The sequence below is a fragment of the Cinclus cinclus genome, chromosome 8 (assembly GCF_963662255.1).
Source record: "Cinclus cinclus chromosome 8, bCinCin1.1, whole genome shotgun sequence".
In the NCBI taxonomy this organism is placed as follows: Eukaryota; Metazoa; Chordata; class Aves; order Passeriformes; family Cinclidae; genus Cinclus; species Cinclus cinclus.
This window is the reverse complement of record NC_085053.1, coordinates 4,759,010-4,776,213: the sequence shown is the minus strand read 5'-3', so window position 1 is coordinate 4,776,213 and position 17,204 is coordinate 4,759,010. Positions and strand designations below refer to the sequence as shown.

Below are 17,204 nucleotides of genomic sequence, written 5' to 3'. Positions count from 1 at the left end.
TGACATGGCTGAGGGGGAGTCACGGCTGAGGGGGAGTCACGGCAGGGCGGATCTCACGGCTGAAGGGGTGTCGTGGCTCAGGAGAACTCACAGGGCCAGGTCTGAAAAACAAACGCTACTGAACCAGTTGTACTCGTGGCTCTGCACTGCGAGCAATGCTCGCTGAGACAACCGGTACCGTACCGTACCGGCCCCTCAAACCCCCGGGGACGGCGCCGCTTCCCGCCGGCCCTGAGGCGGAGGGGCCGCGGAGGGCGGGGCGGCCGGACTCGTTTCGCCGCCGAGCGGAGCCGATCGCGGCCGCCCCTGCACCGCCTCCTCCCCTCCCCGCTCTCCTCCCTCCTTGGGGAGGCGGAGGGTCAGGGCTGTGACGCTGTGCGTGTTCCCGCAGCTCCCGTGGCCGCGTTTCCGCGCTCTGCTCCCGCCGCCTTCTCTCGGCAGCGCCGCGCTCTCCGCTCCCTCTGTTCTTCCGCTGCTCCTTCCCGGCCAGCCGGAGCTGCGCCTGCGAATCTTCTTCCCCCGCATTCTGGAGGCTCCCAATATGTTCAGCGCCGTCCGCGCTCAGAGGCACCAGGTACGGCGGGCGGGGGCCGAGCAGGGGCCGTGCGGCCGCGCTTTGTTCGGCTCTGGGGAGCGGGTGGAGGCGGCGGCCCGGGAGGGCGCTCGGAGTACCGGAGCTCCTGCGGTCCCGAGGAGCTTTGTTGCTTGTTCGGGGCCCGTTTTCTTGGGCCGCGGAGTTGCCCGCATGGCCTAAAGGGCGTGAGGCCGTACCCTCCATGCCGGGTGGGCGCGGTGTAGCCCCCGGCCGGGAATTCCCGGGTTCTCCGTGTGTTCGGGTGCGGTGCCAAGGTCAGATGCTCCCTCTCCAAGCGCCACGCTGCAGCTGCGGAGCGGCATCTTCCTAAACCCGTACCGTGAGGGTGGGGGTTGGGAGGGAAGTAAAAGAGAATCGCGGGAATCCTGGACTTTGAAGGAAATAGCCTCTCGGGAATGAGCAACGTGTGCTGATAGCTGGTTGCCAATGTCGTGACCCTCCTTGTCATCTATACCAGTTCTAGGAGGTGGGAGGTAATAAAGCGAAAAATAGTATCTATCAGCCCACATTAGTGCTTCTGGGGAAAGCTGGTGAGGGTCAATGACCAGAGCGGTTTGATTTTTGTTTTTTAGTTTTTTTTTTTGTTTGCAGGGTGGTTGGGGAGGTGTACGGTGTTTTCTGCCTGAGTGCACCAATTTCCAGAGCTTTTTAGAATTTTCAGAGGCGCTTCAAGGTAGAAAATGCCTTTGCATTGGCACTTTTGCTGTTCCTTCATCCAGCATTCCCACAGACAATAAAACCTGAATTGAGTATAATTTCATGCAGGGTATTAAAATATTGACAGTAAGAGGCGAAGCATCCGAGTTATTTCCTAAAAAGATGGGTGGTGGTAGACTAATGGAAATACAGTTTCATGTCGCTCCTTATTTGTGCGGTTTGCGAAGGAAGGACTTTTTTTTTGTTTTTTTGCAGTGATGGGTGTGTAGACATATTTATTCTCTTCTGTCAGCAAGCTAGAAGATAAGAAAGCAAGCAGGATGTGGTGCTTTGATGGTGAGATTGGTTTAATTTTAGAAAGCAGATTTGGTAGCCACAAGCCTGACTCCTGGAGTACAGGATGCAACAGTCAGGGAATATTTTCCAGTTAGGAAGACGTGTTTTAGCTGCTGTAATTAAGTCTAATTTTGTTTTCATCATCTTGAGTTCTTATGGAGCAGGAGATGGTATAAAAGGCAAAAACTGTCCAGAATGGGGGTGGAAGGCAAGGAGGACATACAAACAAAAATCACTGGTTTGGTTGTGTGACAGATGTTTGGAGAACTGTGGGAGGTGTGTGTTAGTAGACAAAAATAAGCCCAGGCGGTGGGGAAATGGGAGGAAAGAACTAAGAATTTAGTAGAGTGAATGTGAGGCAGAAGGTTGGAAAAGAGATGTAGATAAAGACTGTGACAAGAGCAAAAGTATAACGTGGGAAAGGCAGAACCAGTGAGAAAAGGGAACTAATGACCAGAGCTAGGGCTTAGAAGTGTGGGACGCCAGTCCTGAAAGCCAGTGCTGAATGGGCAGCCAGAGTGTTAGAGCTGAGGGCTGTCGCTGGAACACCAGTGACATTCAAGCATGAAGCCTGCTGCTTATAAATTTTTAAAGTCTGCATGCATAAATGTGTTCGGAAGAGCTCTCTGGGCTTGCTCTCTGTAGGGGGCAGTCCAAGCATTCTGTCTTCGGGGCTGCATATAGGAGATTTTGGAAAATGTCCACAGTCTTTCCTCTTCAGTTCCTAACCAGTGATAGCAAATATTCCATCTTCCTTCTCTCTCTGTCCTCACTGCTGGCATGGGAGCAGGAATGAGGTTGATGTGCAGTGAAATTGTCACAGTTATTAGTGAGACTAAATCTTTAGTTAACTGAAAAGTGAATAAGCAAAACAAAATTGTTGCAGATTTTGAGTCTTACTTTAGATTACTGGTATAAAGAGATTGAGCCTCTTTAGTGGTGTAAAGTATGTTGGTAAATGTTTTGGTCTTTGGTGTTTTGTCCAAATGCAGACTCAGACATGAAAAGATGATGTATTCTTATCATAAATAAATGCTAATGTATGAAAAATGTTTTGAGGCCGTTTACTTTTATCTTCTGATACAAATAATGGACTGTGAGCAGTCGTAGGTGTGACCTATATTTCTTCTGAGCTGGGTTGTCACAAGTCAGAAAGCTCTGACTAGGTGTTAAATTCCATTTTTGTTTCACATGTGTCAATCAAGTGTGTCATTATATCAGCAAGTATTGACTTTAAATCAAAAGATTATCAAGTATCTCCCCCGAAATAGTGCTTTACCTGTGAGTTGAAGAATACCTTAATTTGACTAAAAGGTTTGTGCAGAATTGGCACAGCAAATACTGCACATGGAAAATGGGCTGTATTAAAGATGAGAGGTAAAATAGATGGTCCCTTTGTTGTTAGGTCATGAGCAAGGTGACTTCTGCCTCTGGGGCTTGTTGTTTTGGTGGTCACCTGAGACCACAGCTCCTGCAAGAGGCTCTGCTGGGGAGAGGCCTAAGACAGCACTGAGGATCACTGTGTATCCGTGTCATTGCTGTTTAGGTGAGTTTTCTTAAATGTACCTTTAAACGGGCATACAGTGAAATAGAGAGTTTAAGAGGAGGGAATATCCCTTCTGGAACTCAGGATGCGCAGCTGGTTCATCTCTGTGTATTATGTATTAGGTGTATTATGAGCTGGGATTTGCTCATGGCCCAGTGGTACATGTACATAGCAAAGGAAAATCTCAGTCTGTGCACAACAGGAGGTGTTCAGGAAAAACGATTACTACAACAAGGCTGTGTTTAAAATTGAGCAGCTGGGCAGACATTTGAGTCCTGGTATTCCTGTGCCTGGGAACAGCCAGGGTGCCAGAACACACCATGCAGATGTTCCGTGACTTCAGGCCTGACTGTGCCCAGTGTGATTAGCTCTTGATCCAAGGGAGTCTCCAGCCCCAACACCAATACCAGTCCTTACCCAAAACTGCAACAAAAAAAACAGAGTTTACGGATTGATCTTTATTTTTCTTAATCATTTTAAAAGTAAGTGCAGCGAGTAGCTGCTCTCAAGTCAGAATTTTCTCCAGTGGAATGTGTTGTTTCCATTCTGGAATGATAATTCTGTAGCTTTAATGTCTTTAAAGAAGTGCATTTGGATAGAGTTTGGAAAGTCGTGTCGGGCACCAGGATTTACCTGGCTGACAGTCATCTGGGAACATCTCACTTGTCTTAAAAAAATTGAAAATCCTATAAAAAAAGTCACTGAGTTCTTGATGTGCTGAGCTAAAAGGGAATATAAGCAAGCAGGGGAAGGTACAAAAGACAAAGTGATTTCAATTTTTAAAAATAATTTAAAGGAAAGAGTTTGTTTACCGTACGTGTTCGTAACCTTTAATGTAGAAGAGGCAGCGTTCTTGGCTTTGCAGTGAATTTTGGCTGATAGTTTGGGTTGTGTTCTAGCAGTAATACTCTAAACAAAAATATGGAAAGTTGTGAATCTTTTTGTTCTTTCTAATGCTGTTTTGAGTAATAATATTAGTCAGGACACACACAACAGCATTGAAACTCTGTGGCAGTAATTAAGATGTTCAAGTTCCTAAGTATTCAGATTGGACCAAGCCATTAGGGACACAAATGCATCTGCATGGGATTGGTGTCCCACACAAAGGAGGACTTTAACAGACAAATCTTCCATTTCAATCCGGAACTATTTTGGATGACCTCCTTAGGTCTTCAAGGTCCCCAGCAAGTACATGTGGCAGAGTTAGAACATTGGAAATAAAACTGATGTGTTACAGCAGAATGTGGCGACACATGCCCAGAGATGTAAACTGAGCGAGGCAGATTGTGGCATTTAGTTAGAATACTTTGTCTAGCTGCCCTATGACTTTAAGTGTTTTGGTTGTGGTGAATCTTTAGGGAATATGTGGACATGAGGCTGTTGGGTTCTGTTTTGAGAAGTTTGCTTGCTTTAAAAATTGCAGTGATTGTGCCAGTTGTACCAATGGAGGGAGTGTTAACTGCCAAATGCCTAATTAAACAATGTTTGCTGTCAGCTTCTTAACTTGCCTGTAGGATTACAAAGAGAATACACCTTGATTTATTATTATTTAATCTCACCTATATGTGAGATTTCTTTTCCCAGCAAAGCAGACTGGCATTGCCGTGTGTTGAAGGAAGTTGTGTCCAGGGGTGCTGCCCCTGCAGTGCCCCAGCATTCCAGGGTGCTGCGTTCCTGGCGGACGCTGCTGCGTTCAGGAGCAGGTGTTCCCTTCTCCTGGCTGTGAGGCTGTGCCTGCTCCAGCAGCCAAGCTCAGGGAGAGCTCGCTGTGCTGGCTGGAATATTCTGTGTGCCCGGCTGTGGGAATGGAGGCAGTGTCCCTTGCAGCTGGTGCGTGGTGGGATAATGCCCCCTGCCGCTCCCGGGAATCCCTGCTGGGCTGCCTGGGCACCAGGCAGGTACCGCTCCTGCCAAAGTGCCCCCTGGGCTGAGCGCTGCCAGTGCACCAGGGTCACAAGGTTCTCTTCCCTGCAACTGAGGGGCACTTTTAGTTTTTGACAAGGAGAAATGACCTGCACCTATTTTTAGGAAATGCAGTTCCCAACGTGGCATTTATTCTGTAGATACAAATATAGTGTTGGAACTGAAGTGATTGATGTTTTCCTGAGGTGGCACCAGGGTCATGGAAAGTTCCAGAGTGAGTGTTTGTTGCCTGTTCCTGCTGCTGCTGCTCCTCCTCTTCTCCCCTCCCCAGAAAATCCTGGCATAAAGAGCCCACCAGCATGTGAATTCCTAGCAAAGCCATCCCAGTCTGCGCTGCCAGTGCAGAGCTCATCCAGAGCTCAACGGATTCTGTTCCCAGCTTGGCAGAGAGACTTTTTACCAAAGCAAGCTGTCATACAGCTAGCGATTCCTGACTTTATAAATCTTTCTGGAAGTCGCAGAGACTGGAGACATGCCCAGTCATTTCAGACATGTCCTTAATCCGTCTTCTTCAGACAAATTTAGGCATTCGGTAGAAGAAGGCTATAAGTAGACAGGCACAAGAAGATCCAAAGGTAGGAGATTTGTGGACTGGGTGCTTTTAGAAAATGGAGTAATTTCTGTTGTGTTAAGTTTGAGTTACCTACCTGTGGAAGCAATAATGATAATAGGACATGCTAAAGGTCTGAGTTGGTAAGGGATTGGCTAAAAATGGGATTCAGCTCTTCTGATTTTTTCTCTAAGCACTATTTTAGCTCTTTTCTTGTCTCTGAGGGTATAATGATGATATGCTTGGTCTCGTATTAGGCGTGGAGATATGTTGGTGTCAATATGGAATTTTTCAGGCTGCTTGCTTTTTGTGGGAAACAAACAAAACAAAAATAAAACAACAAACAAAAAAGCCAAACTTGTTTGTGAAGAAAAACTTGTTTGTTTGGGTCAGGACCATGAATCAAATTTTATGTGAAATACATGGCAGTGCTATCTGTTGTCCTTACTTGGTACCTTCTCCTTTATTGCAGGTTATGATGCATGATTATCACAGAAGAAATTCATGTCTATAGCTCATAAGGACTATATTACATCATCTTCAAGCCTGATAGTTTTGGAATCCATATTGCAGCTGCAAACACCCATCTGCTTTTGCATTTCCACAAACATCTTCCCTGTCAGGAGATCCTGAAATTCAAGTGCTCTATTCTAACACAGTGATACCATTTGGCTATTTTAAATTTAGTCATATTTGCTTGGTAAGTTGTACCATTAATTGTATATGCAGTAGTTAATACTTCTGCTGAGATTATGTAAATCTAAAATCTTGTTGTCTTTTTTTTTAAATAAAACACAACAAATGGATGTTCATAAGTATGGTTATTGTTGCCAGTTTAGGGTTGGATACTCCCAGTAGTAAGTGAATTTAAAATTGATGGATTAACACTGGAAGTATTTTGTGGGAGCCTTGGTATTTTTGTTACTGATTTTTGCAATCCCCTTTTTCTGGTTCAGAGTTTTCTTATTTAGTCTGATCTTCAGAATTTTCTTAAACTTGAGATTGAAATGTACATTGTTGCTGGTAACATTAATAGAATCTCACGTATACTCTAAGACTTTTAAGGTACTTCTGTGTATGTTTGCAACTCAAACTTACAAATCTGATTTTTTTAAATACTGTTTCAAATTCATTAGGTCACCTAAGGGTAACAGTTTTGTATTCTTAATTAGCTTCTTATTTGGAAAGTGATGAACTAAAAAAGAATCAATTAAAGGAGTTATAGAATAGCTTCCACATAAAAAAAAGTTAAAGCTTCCTGAAGTTATTTTTCCAGTCTTGGACTCTCCCTGAGGTGGTATCTTTGTATATCGCTGAAGTCTTCAGAAGAAGTTGTTCCAGCTTTGAGATGATTTAAAATACATGATTGTTGTTCAGAATTTACCAAATTCTGTCTGTTTTGTTAGTCATAATGTTCTTTCATGACTTCCAGCTGCTCTAAAATACTGAGTCATTACACATAAAATCAAACAGAAAATGTTTCTGTATGTATTCTATTTCACAAGCTACTTTAAATTCTCAGTTCTTATTTTTCAGTGTAGCTGGGTTTCATGTCTGCAAAAAATACAGCTGGACCAGGATGGTAGGGAGTGGAAAGTGGTGATGAATAATGTTAGCTGGGGATGGATCTACCGAAAGAGATCTTTAGGGAGGGGAGTCCGTGTAATCCAGCTTGCTCCCACAGAGCTGGCATAGATTCAGCCTGTGGTTTTGAACCCAGTACCTGCTGAAATGATGTGGATGCATTAAAAGTTGTGGCCTGAATCCCTGAAAATTATTAAATCCATTAATGCCCCCTGCATCTTTGTTTGCAAACAGTGTGTTGCCTGTACTGCTGTACTGAAGCAAAATGCTGTATGTGTAACCTTTGCCCATTGCATGTGCAGCCAGACCAACTCCAAAATGATTCCCAACGGGTATTTGATGTTTGAGGATGAGAACTTCATCGAGTCATCTGTTGCCAAACTCAATGCCTTACGAAAGAGCGGCCAGTTCTGCGACGTCCGCCTCCAGGTACCTGTGCCTGGGGGGATGTGGGGGTTACACTATGTGGAGCTGTTGCCTCACTGACTGGGAGATGTGAGATTTTTAGAAGCCCATTTTTCTGAAAAATGCATGCTGAAGAAAAAGCTAAATGGGATGCACTTTGAGGGAAGTGATGTTAGCTTTCACTTGGAGACTGTTGATTTGAAAAATTGCTTTGAACTGTGGCACTTACGTGAGTAAGCCTTCATATTGTGAAAATACAAAAGGTAATTATAAAAAATCCTCACCAGCACATGCTTCTTGTTTGTGTTTGATGTAAAGGTATGTGGACACGAGATGCTGGCGCACCGAGCCGTGCTGGCATGCTGCAGTCCCTACCTGTTTGAAATCTTCAACACTGACAGCGACTGTCATGGGGTTTCCCATGTGAAATTTGATGATCTCAACCCAGAAGCCGTTGAAGTTCTGTTGAATTATGCCTATACTGCTCAGTAAGTAGTTTTCACAGTAACTAGAGGGAGGGTAGACTTTGATTTGAGGAGTCAGAATAATAGAGGTAAATTTCTCTCTTTAATAGGTTAAAAGCTGATAAAGAGCTGGTGAAAGATGTGTACTCTGCAGCAAAGAAGTTGAAGATGGAGAGGGTTAAGCAGGTACAGTTCTCAGCTCTTCTGGAAGTCCATTCTGTCTTCCCAGGCTGACATCATTGCACCTTTTGGTGTTAGTGAGCCAAAACGTGATGTTTCTGTGGAAGAAGTGCTCAGCATAAAGCTTCTGTGGATGTTTCTTAGCACTGTATTAATTTAGTGGCAGCTGGATGTGTTGCTTCCACTTGAGCTGTCTTGGTGCCAGGGTGTTTCCCAAATTTACGTTTTGTATTTGTGCACCTGTGTGAGAAAACCAGCTTTGAATCTTGGCTGATTCCTTACCTTCAGATCTGTGGCAGCAGTGCTGTGCTTGGTTTTGTTGGGAGTGTGAACAAACCTGTAAATCTCTCAGAAAAAGAATAATTCACACACTCCAGAATATAAATTTGGTAGTGCTTGACTTTGGAAATACCCTTAGCCACAAATAAGGGTACCCTTTACAAGGGAGTTGGGATTATTAGCTCACCTGACTGAGTAGTTTTGAATAGGTGTTCAGTAGAAAAGCATGGGGTCAGTGTAGATGTAATGTGGATGTCAGTAGCTTCTAAATGTCTGACTTTTTAATTTAAGATGTGCATATTCTTGTGGAAGGCAACATTCCCTTTACAGCACTGGCATGGGGATGGCAGCAGAGTCAGTACTCTGCAGTTAGAAAACAGCTGCTGCTGTACGTGGGGATAGGTAATTTAAATGTACAAAAACTGTCTGCTTGGACACTGAGCTGCAGCTCTTTCGTTGCCAGGTTTGTGGTGACTATTTGCTTTCCAAGATGGACGCGCAGAGCTGCATCTCGTACCGGAACTTTGCCAGCTGCATGGGAGACTCTCGGTTGTTGAACAAGATCGATGGCTACATTCAGGAACACCTTGTAGAGATTTCAGAACAGGAAGAATTTCTCAAGCTCCCACGGTTAAAGGTTAGCTTTAGTTTGTATCCTTCTGGGAAGGGATTTCCAAGAAGCAACCTGAGGAGCAACCTTCTGGGGGCAGGAAAGCTTGGTGCACTGACTGCTGTCAACAATGTGACAGTTGTGGATCTGTGTCCTGTTCTTTCTGCTATGAACCTTAACTGTAAGGAATAGATGCTGTCCCCCTTTCCAGGTGTAAAAGGTGATTGCATTTAAATATGCTTCCTAGTTCCATAGGCTGAAAGCTCCTTGTGGTGTTTTCTGGTTCCATGGTAAAGAGAGAGTTATGCTTACTATGTAAAGAACAGCATGCTACAGGGTAATTCCTAGAGACTAAACAATAATCTTCTCTCCCTCAAGCTTGAAATAATGCTGGAAGACAATGTTGGCCTACCCAGCAATGGCAAATTGTACACAAAGGTAATCAACTGGGTACAGCGCAGCATCTGGGAGAATGGAGGCAGCCTGGAAGATCTAATGGAAGAGGTTAGTCTTTAAGAAAATGAGATTTTGGGATTAAATATTTTAAAAACCCAAAAAAGCCAATATGAAGGATGATCCCTTTTTTCTTTTTTTTCTTTTTTTTTTTCCGTTCCCTTTTTTAACTATGACCCTAAAGAATTTAAATTTTGCTGTAGGTACCCCTAAGCTGAGAAACTGGGGGGGTGTTCAGGTGAGCTGAATGCACTGTTCAGTCTGGTCTTCACTTTCCTTTTTGCTCCCTGTTGCTGTATAGTAGCCTCAGAGTGGCCTGTATCTGCTTTAGTTTGGGGAGGTGGTACTGAGACTTGCCATAGATTGGTGATGTTTTCCTTTGCAGGTTTTGCTTGTAAATGCGCAGTAGGTAAAAGCTTCTAATGGTTGTTCCTCCCCGTTGGTTTATCTCCCCATAGGTTTATTAACAAAACTAGGATACCAAGGCTGAAGAACCAAGAAGAGCCTCAAGTGTATTGACACGTACAGAAGCAGCAGTCCTGCCCCAGTGCTCCTAAGAAAATCCGCTGTGGGCAGAGAACGATCATGATGATTTAATGGTGTTTACTTACTCCTTTACAGGATGCATTATTTTGAAACTTGTGTGTTGTTAAATGGCTTTTCTCATGAATACTAATGGTAGATGTAGCCTGGGCAGTGTTTAATGACAAAATTAGTGGGGACACAAAATTTTTAATTGGCTCCAGCAAATGGACTTTACCAAATCTTGTGAAATTCTTCAAAATTTTCAAAGTCTGCTATTACAAGCATGAAAAATCCCCAGAAACGCTTGTCTAGGCAAAAGTACATGTTGATGCTGTCATATAATCTCAAGTGTGTATTTCCTCTTGGAGAAACTCATTTAAAAGCTTTGTTCATGTTGAAATTAAGATGCATTTCATTGAAACAGCTGCATCTGATTTCAGTGGTGGACAACAGTTCCTTCCAGAACTTAAATTTGTGTTGTCTTCCCTCATTCCCATACCTTTCTTTTAGAATCCACTGTTGGCTTCTCTTGGCCTTTTTTGATGGAGATAAGTATGTGTATTTTTTATAGCAGAAAACTTGTGTGCAGGGATAAGGAAAATGCTTGCATGAGATTGTGAATTTGTGTAACTGCAAATTAATGTGCCTTTTGCTTGTCTAATGTTTCTGTGCTGGGAAAACAGCAGAAGCCCATGGAAAATGAAGATTTCTCTCAAGCTGAGAAAGTAAGGAACCTTCACCCCCTGTTTGAAGATTGCCACCATGACATCTACTTCCTTTTAGTTTTGCCACTGTACGAGCTTGAGATGAGCTGACGAGCAGTGTGGTGTCTGGGGTAATGTGCCTGTAGCTGAGGAGCACAGAGACAGCAGCCACATGGGTGTTCTGTTGTTGTTTTTGCAGGTGCAAACGCTGTACTACTCAGCTGATCACAAGCTGCTTGATGGAAATCTGCTAGATGGACAGGCTGAGGTGTATGGCAGTGATGATGACCACATTCAGTTTGTGCAGGTACAAATTGCAGTCAGTCTCAGGTAACCCCAGGTAGACTGGAGCAGTTTACAGCACACCTGAAGTCCTGTGTTCTGCTGGCACAGAAGGCAGCAGGTGCTGTAGTGGAGAAATGCACCACAAGAAGGTGGCTGACCGGGAGCTGCTGCAGGCCATGGATGTGCTCTTAGCCTCTGTCTCTTTGGCAGGCTGGGCTGACTCTCAGCCTGTGCAAACAGAGTGCTCTAATTCTGACTTCAATCCTGGCTGTTAGAAGAAAGAGGCAGACAAGCACTCAGCTGTAGGAAGTAATGTGAGATTTTGTAGAGTTCCCAGAGACTGTAGGGAAACGTGGACTGCTGGGCTTGCAGTGAGGAATGTGTCTGGTAAATTTGGGCCCAGAAAAGGTTTCCAGATCCAAGTTCTAATCCTTCAGCTGCCAGCGTCTGCTTCTTTTGGTCAGCTGCACTGGTGGTGTAGCTGCCAAATCTCTCTGATACTTTGAGTGCAGATCACTCCTGTGCTTTTTGAGAGTTTTTGGTATGTTGGTTTTTTTTTATTTCTTACCCAGTGTAATCCTTCTGAACTCCAGAAAACCACATGGCTTAGCACAAGCGCAGGCTAAGATAGAAAGAATAAAAAAAGGTTAGCAATTGTAAATTAACAGTTGCTTTATACAAATGCATATGGTTTAAATTTATGATTTTGAAGTAAATACATTGTAATATTTTATAACAGTGAAATACATTCATACAAGAAGTTTCCTTCATGAAATTTTTAGCTGTCACTATCCATCAAAGAATGTGGATTTTAGAAGTAAAATGAGAGGAAAAAGAAAAGCCAGCTAATTTTCCAGTTTCTTAATCGTTTTTAGAAAATCTTCATGGGGTTTTCCACCTCTGGATACCACTTGTAATGCTTAGAAGCAGAGAGGTGAACCTTAAGAAAGTTGATTTTCAGAAATAAGACCAGGACTTCTCAACGTTTTTCTACAAATCGTTTCTGTTAAGAAAAATCACCAACTTCAAGCATCCTGAACAGTTGAGAGAGCTAACACCAGAAGACCCCTAGATGCCAGTCCTGAAGAAATTGTAACTTTTACCTTTTTAAATTACAAAACTTTTTATTTTCTGTCGAGGCAATTTAAAGATAAGAGCATAAGTTGTTAATTGGATGAAGTTTCAGAAACAACAAAAATGCTCTCTACAAGTGTGCTGGTTGTCTCGGTGAGCTGAGCTTAGCAATCCAGTTTCTCTGTGTGAGGTTATCTGAGTTAGGTGCTGTGTTTCAGAAGTCTTGTGACAGTTTCCATGGAGATCAGGCTCCAGGGAACTCTGCAAGCATTGCAGACCTGGGACTGTGGTCATAAACTCTGCTGCTGAACAGAATAGACAGCATGGTAACCTTCCTGTGCTTCAGGAAGAGCCTCGACAACCCAACCAACTGTGCTGAAGCTGGACACTTTGAGTTTTTTCTTAATAGAGCAAAATAATGTAAGCTACAGTATAAATTTAATTTGAGATGGAAAGAAAGCAGAAATCTTTTGTTAGTGGGAAGTATCAAGGGAGTAAAATTCAAGAAACAGCTAATCTGAGCACAGAGAAGAACTGAGGTGAAATTAGTTTTTCTACAGGAAATGAATAGTTAATTCACTGGCAAACAGCATTATATGATTAACTCAGGTTCCAGAAGCAGAGGTTGGGAATGAGACTCCTGTGTGGTAGCTCAGTTCTCTCCAGCTGCACGTAGGTCTTTCCTTACGTTTATAAATTCTGCTAGAAATGCACACTCACTTCAGGGATCTGCAGTCCAGCACCAGCAGTATAAAGCTGCAGTCACAGGATAAAGTGAGTTCCAGGAGAAAGGTGTAGGGTGGTTTTCGGCCACTGTTGCTGGGCAGGCAAGATGTTCTGCTGAAAATATAGGTGTGCTATAAATGCTGCTCTGCAGAGGTGGTGGAGGAGTGTGCTCTGGAGTAGCTACACAGTATCTCAGAGAAGCAGAGGTAGAAGGAGCTGTAGTCTCTGGCTAGGTCTCTGTAGCTGCCTTTTGATTTTGCAGAAGAGGCCACCACGTGAGAATGATCACAAGCAGATCAGTAGCAGCTCCTCTGGAAGTCTTTCACCAAATGCTACTGTTCAGAGTCCTAAACACGAGTGGAAAATCATTGCTTCAGAGAAGACTTCGAGTGAGTAACAGGGGCAGGGGTTGTCCAACCAATGTGTCTGGTCTAGGGTACCTGCCACCTTCTGCTCCCTGGGGATTTCCTTCACACACCTCTGAGGAATGCTGAGGTGTTTTTTCTTACTGATGATACAAGTCAAGTAATTTGTAGGGTGCTTCTGATATACCCGGGCCAAACTGGGGTCACACATCTCAGTTCCTTATCAAATAAATCCATGGTGTGTCACCATTATCCCAGAAAATCTAAAGGAGACAGGCAGTCTGGAGTTAATTAACAGAGCAGTTTGCTCTCTGTGTGCAAGGAGACTCCCAGCACCTGTTCAAGTTGCTGTCATATGTCCTTTGAGCAGCCTTTTAGTATCTAAAGCTTAGTTGTCAATAACTAACGCTTCTTCTAACACTTGGAAACAGTAACCTTAAAAAAGGAAGCTTCTGCACTGCCACGGGGAGTGGCGCAACCAGCAGAGCCCATTTGGCATCCAGCTCAGTCCCCCTTGAGGTGGCGCTGTGTTTGAGGCGGCGCTGTGCTGTCCCCGCAGGTAACACGTACCTGTGCCTGGCCGTGCTGGACGGCGTGCTGTGCGTGATCTTCCTGCACGGCCGCAACAGCCCCCAGAGCTCCCCCTCGAGCACCCCGCGGCTGCTGAAGAGCCTGAGCTTCGAGCTGCAGCCCAGCAACCTCATCGAGAAGCCCATGTCCCCCATGCGGTACGCGCGCTCGGGCCTGGGCACGGCCGAGCTGCACGGCAAGCTCATCGCTGCGGGTGAGCCGGGGCAGGGGCGCTGCGCTGGGGGCGCGCTGGCACCTCTGAATGTGAGGCCACTAACCTCTCGTTTGCAGGGGGCTACAACAGGGAGGAGTGCCTGCGCACCGTGGAGTGCTACGACCCCGAGAAGGACGCCTGGACGTTCATCGCACCCATGAGGACGCCGAGGGCCCGGTTCCAGATGGCGGTGCTGATGGTGTGTGGGGTGGGGAGCGAGCCTGTGGGACCCCAGCTGGGTTGAGCTGAACAGCGCACGCTGAACAGGATGGCTCTAGAAGTTGTTTCTCTGTAGTTCGCGGTTACCTGAGCGCTCACGAGCTGACTGGTGCGCTGGGAGGTGACGGGTGTGGGTTTGTTCCTCTCAGGGGCAGCTGTATGTCGTGGGTGGGTCAAACGGCCACTCGGATGACTTGAGCTGTGGAGAGATGTACGAGCCCGAGATTGATGACTGGACCCCTGTTCCGGAGCTGCGGACAAACCGCTGCAACGCAGGTGAGGCCTCTGCAGCACCCAGACTAGGGGGTGGAGACTCAGCCGGTTCTTATTCACTCGCATTCTTTCCTGTATCAACAGGAGTGTGTGCCCTGAACGGAAAGCTGTACATTGTGGGTGGTTCTGATCCCTATGGCCAGAAGGGACTGAAGAACTGTGATGTGTTTGATCCTGTAACAAAGGCTTGGACGAGCTGTGCTCCCCTTAACATCCGTAAGTTTGTGGAGCAGCTGGGCAGGGATGGGGAGAAAAGGGCAACTGCAGAGCAGCACTAAACCAGAAACGACACCAGAGCAAAGCCCCTCTGAGTTGCTGTTGCTGGTGACTGACTGTGGTGGCTTTGGTTGCAGGGAGGCACCAGTCGGCTGTGTGTGAGCTGGGGGGGTACCTGTACATCATCGGTGGGGCCGAGTCATGGAACTGCCTCAACAGCGTGGAGCGCTATAACCCCGAGAACAACACCTGGACCCTGATGGCGCCCATGAACGTGGCGCGGCGTGGCGCCGGCGTGGCTGTTCGTGATGGTAGGGCTGGGGCTGCTGCTGCTGCCTCGGGGCCTTTTCATGTTTGCTCTGATGGGAGTAGAGTACTAAGCTGTGCTCCTTTTTGGGCAGGAAACAATACAGTAGGAGCCTGGCTAAATGGCCAGTTTTAATTAAAAAGCAAAAGTCTCTTGGTTGCGGGGCATTCACCCCACCTCTTCTCAAAATGTCACTGTGCAGCTTCTAGAGCTGCACCTGTTGAATTTGGGCTTCGCCCTTACTGAGACTCAAATTCCCATCAGCTGTCGTGGGCAGGAGACCCAAAGCACAAGGGCTGTAATTGCAGACCTTGACTAGGCCAAGGTCTGTGACAACACCTGGCGTCCCTCTGGGCTTTGTCCAAGCTCCTGGTGGGAGCACAGGGCCAGCTGCTGCGGAGCAGTGAGCGCAGCTCCTTTTCCTCACCCAGGAAAGCTCTTTGTGGCTGGAGGATTTGACGGCACGCACGCGGTGAACTGCGTGGAGATGTACGACCCTGCCAGGAACGAGTGGAAGATGATGGGCAGCATGACCACGCCCAGGAGCAACGCTGGCATCACTACCGTGGCCAACACCATTTATGCAGTGGGGGGCTTTGATGGCAATGAGTTCTTGAACACACTTGAGGTCTACAATCCAGAGTCGAACGAGTGGAGTCCCTACACCAAAATTTACAAGTTTTAAGTGAATTAAATTCCCTTTTCAAACTAACAGGCTTAGTGATGTAATTGTGTTTCAGTAGAGGTACACCTGTGAATAGGGGTGGGGAGGGCATAGATGTTGCCAACAGCAACACAGAGCTTTTGCATATTGCATATTAATGTGCTGTATATATTTGTTTTGGAAAAAATATTCAGATGAAGGGTTTTTTGTGTATTTTAGATCTTTAAAGGTTTTGGTTCTGTTTTAAGGTTTTGATGATAATGCAAGAGAAACTAGACTGGGCATATCATTTCAGGAGCTTCCCCCAGTGTTTGTCGCTTTGCACAGTGGACGATTTCCCGGACGTGTGTTCTTGGGGCAGGAAGGGTAACTTTTGTGGGGGATAATGTTATTTTTTTCTTTCATCAGGCCTTGGTTTCCTTTGGTAACTGGAACAATCTGTAACAAGAAGCCTTATTTAAATAGATATAATGGCTATTTTTTTTATTAAAAAAAGCTGACATGCCTCTGCTAATACCTTATCTTTTACAATTGCCTTTTTATAACAGTTTTTATATACTCAGCAGAGTATTGTGTCTGTTGAAATGCAAATGGCAGATAAATGGCTATTGAAACAAAGAGACAGCCTTGGAGTTTCTAGAGCCCCAGTGGGACAGTGGCTTGCCCCCACAGGTAAGCTGGTGCCTCTGCTGCAATAATGTGATATATAATAATCACATCATAATAATAGAATAATGCACCACCTTCCTTAGAGCCGCACAGGGTTTCTGGACGTGACACACCCAGACTTTCTAAGGTGGGAAAAGGATTCTGGCTCCAAGTATTTTGAAGAGAATGCAGAGTGTACTTTCTGTACAGCAGTTTTGTTACTCTGGGTGAGCTGATCTTTGTACAACAACAAGTTTGGGGAGGGGGGTTCTCACGGGTTTTAAACTCTTGCCAGCTGGCAAAATGTGTTGTAGTACCTGTCTTAAGTTTATTTTTCTAATAATACCAGCTGGAAGTGTGATAGAACACAAATAACTTGATTTTGTATGTGCTCATAGTCCTGATTTAGTTCACTTTCTCTATTCCTATGGATCAAATGTTGGGGTGGGATGACTTGGTGTCTAATGTGTAGTGCTGCACATCTAATTCTAGGTGCCAAAACTAGCACTGACTGCTTGCTACTGTTGCAAACACATTAAAGGTACCTTTTGGGAAACCCTTGTACCACAGGCGTGGCCTGACCTGGCTCTGTGTCCTTTCCTTCAAGGAGGTGTCCAGAGAGGAGTCCGTGATACTGAAGTGACATTTCAGACCCGGTGCAGGCACAGGAGAGGGGCAGGGGATGGAGTGTCCCATGTCCCTCATGCCTGCAGGGGGTAGAGTCAGGCTGGCTGCTGGAGGACTGGGGTCTCAGAGCACCACAGCCCCTGGGGAGTGTCTGGGCCAGGGCTTTCCCTGCTCAGGGGCTGTGTACAGAAACCTCGCTGCAGGG

At 45.5% G+C, this 17,204-nt stretch overlaps 1 protein-coding gene across 2 annotated transcripts; it reads left to right on the top strand.

Moving 5' to 3' along the window:
• Window positions 1-404: 404 nt before the first annotated feature.
• IVNS1ABP (influenza virus NS1A binding protein) lies at window positions 405-16,936 on the top strand. 2 transcript variants are annotated; one of them, XM_062497871.1, is made up of 15 exons: window positions 405-574; window positions 6,080-6,307; window positions 7,498-7,620; window positions 7,915-8,084; window positions 8,171-8,246; window positions 8,983-9,156; window positions 9,508-9,633; window positions 11,011-11,118; window positions 13,159-13,285; window positions 13,821-14,045; window positions 14,123-14,244; window positions 14,414-14,540; window positions 14,622-14,753; window positions 14,891-15,064; window positions 15,492-16,936. In XM_062497871.1, the coding sequence occupies exons 3-15, from the start codon at window positions 7,510-7,512 to the stop codon at window positions 15,743-15,745; spliced, it is 1,926 nt and encodes a 641-aa protein (XP_062353855.1). In that variant the 5' UTR covers window positions 405-574; window positions 6,080-6,307; window positions 7,498-7,509; the 3' UTR covers window positions 15,746-16,936. The 2 variants fall into 2 exon arrangements, with proteins under 2 accessions (XP_062353855.1, XP_062353854.1); XM_062497870.1 differs by having other exon boundaries at window positions 7,494-7,620.
• Window positions 16,937-17,204: the final 268 nt, after the last annotated feature.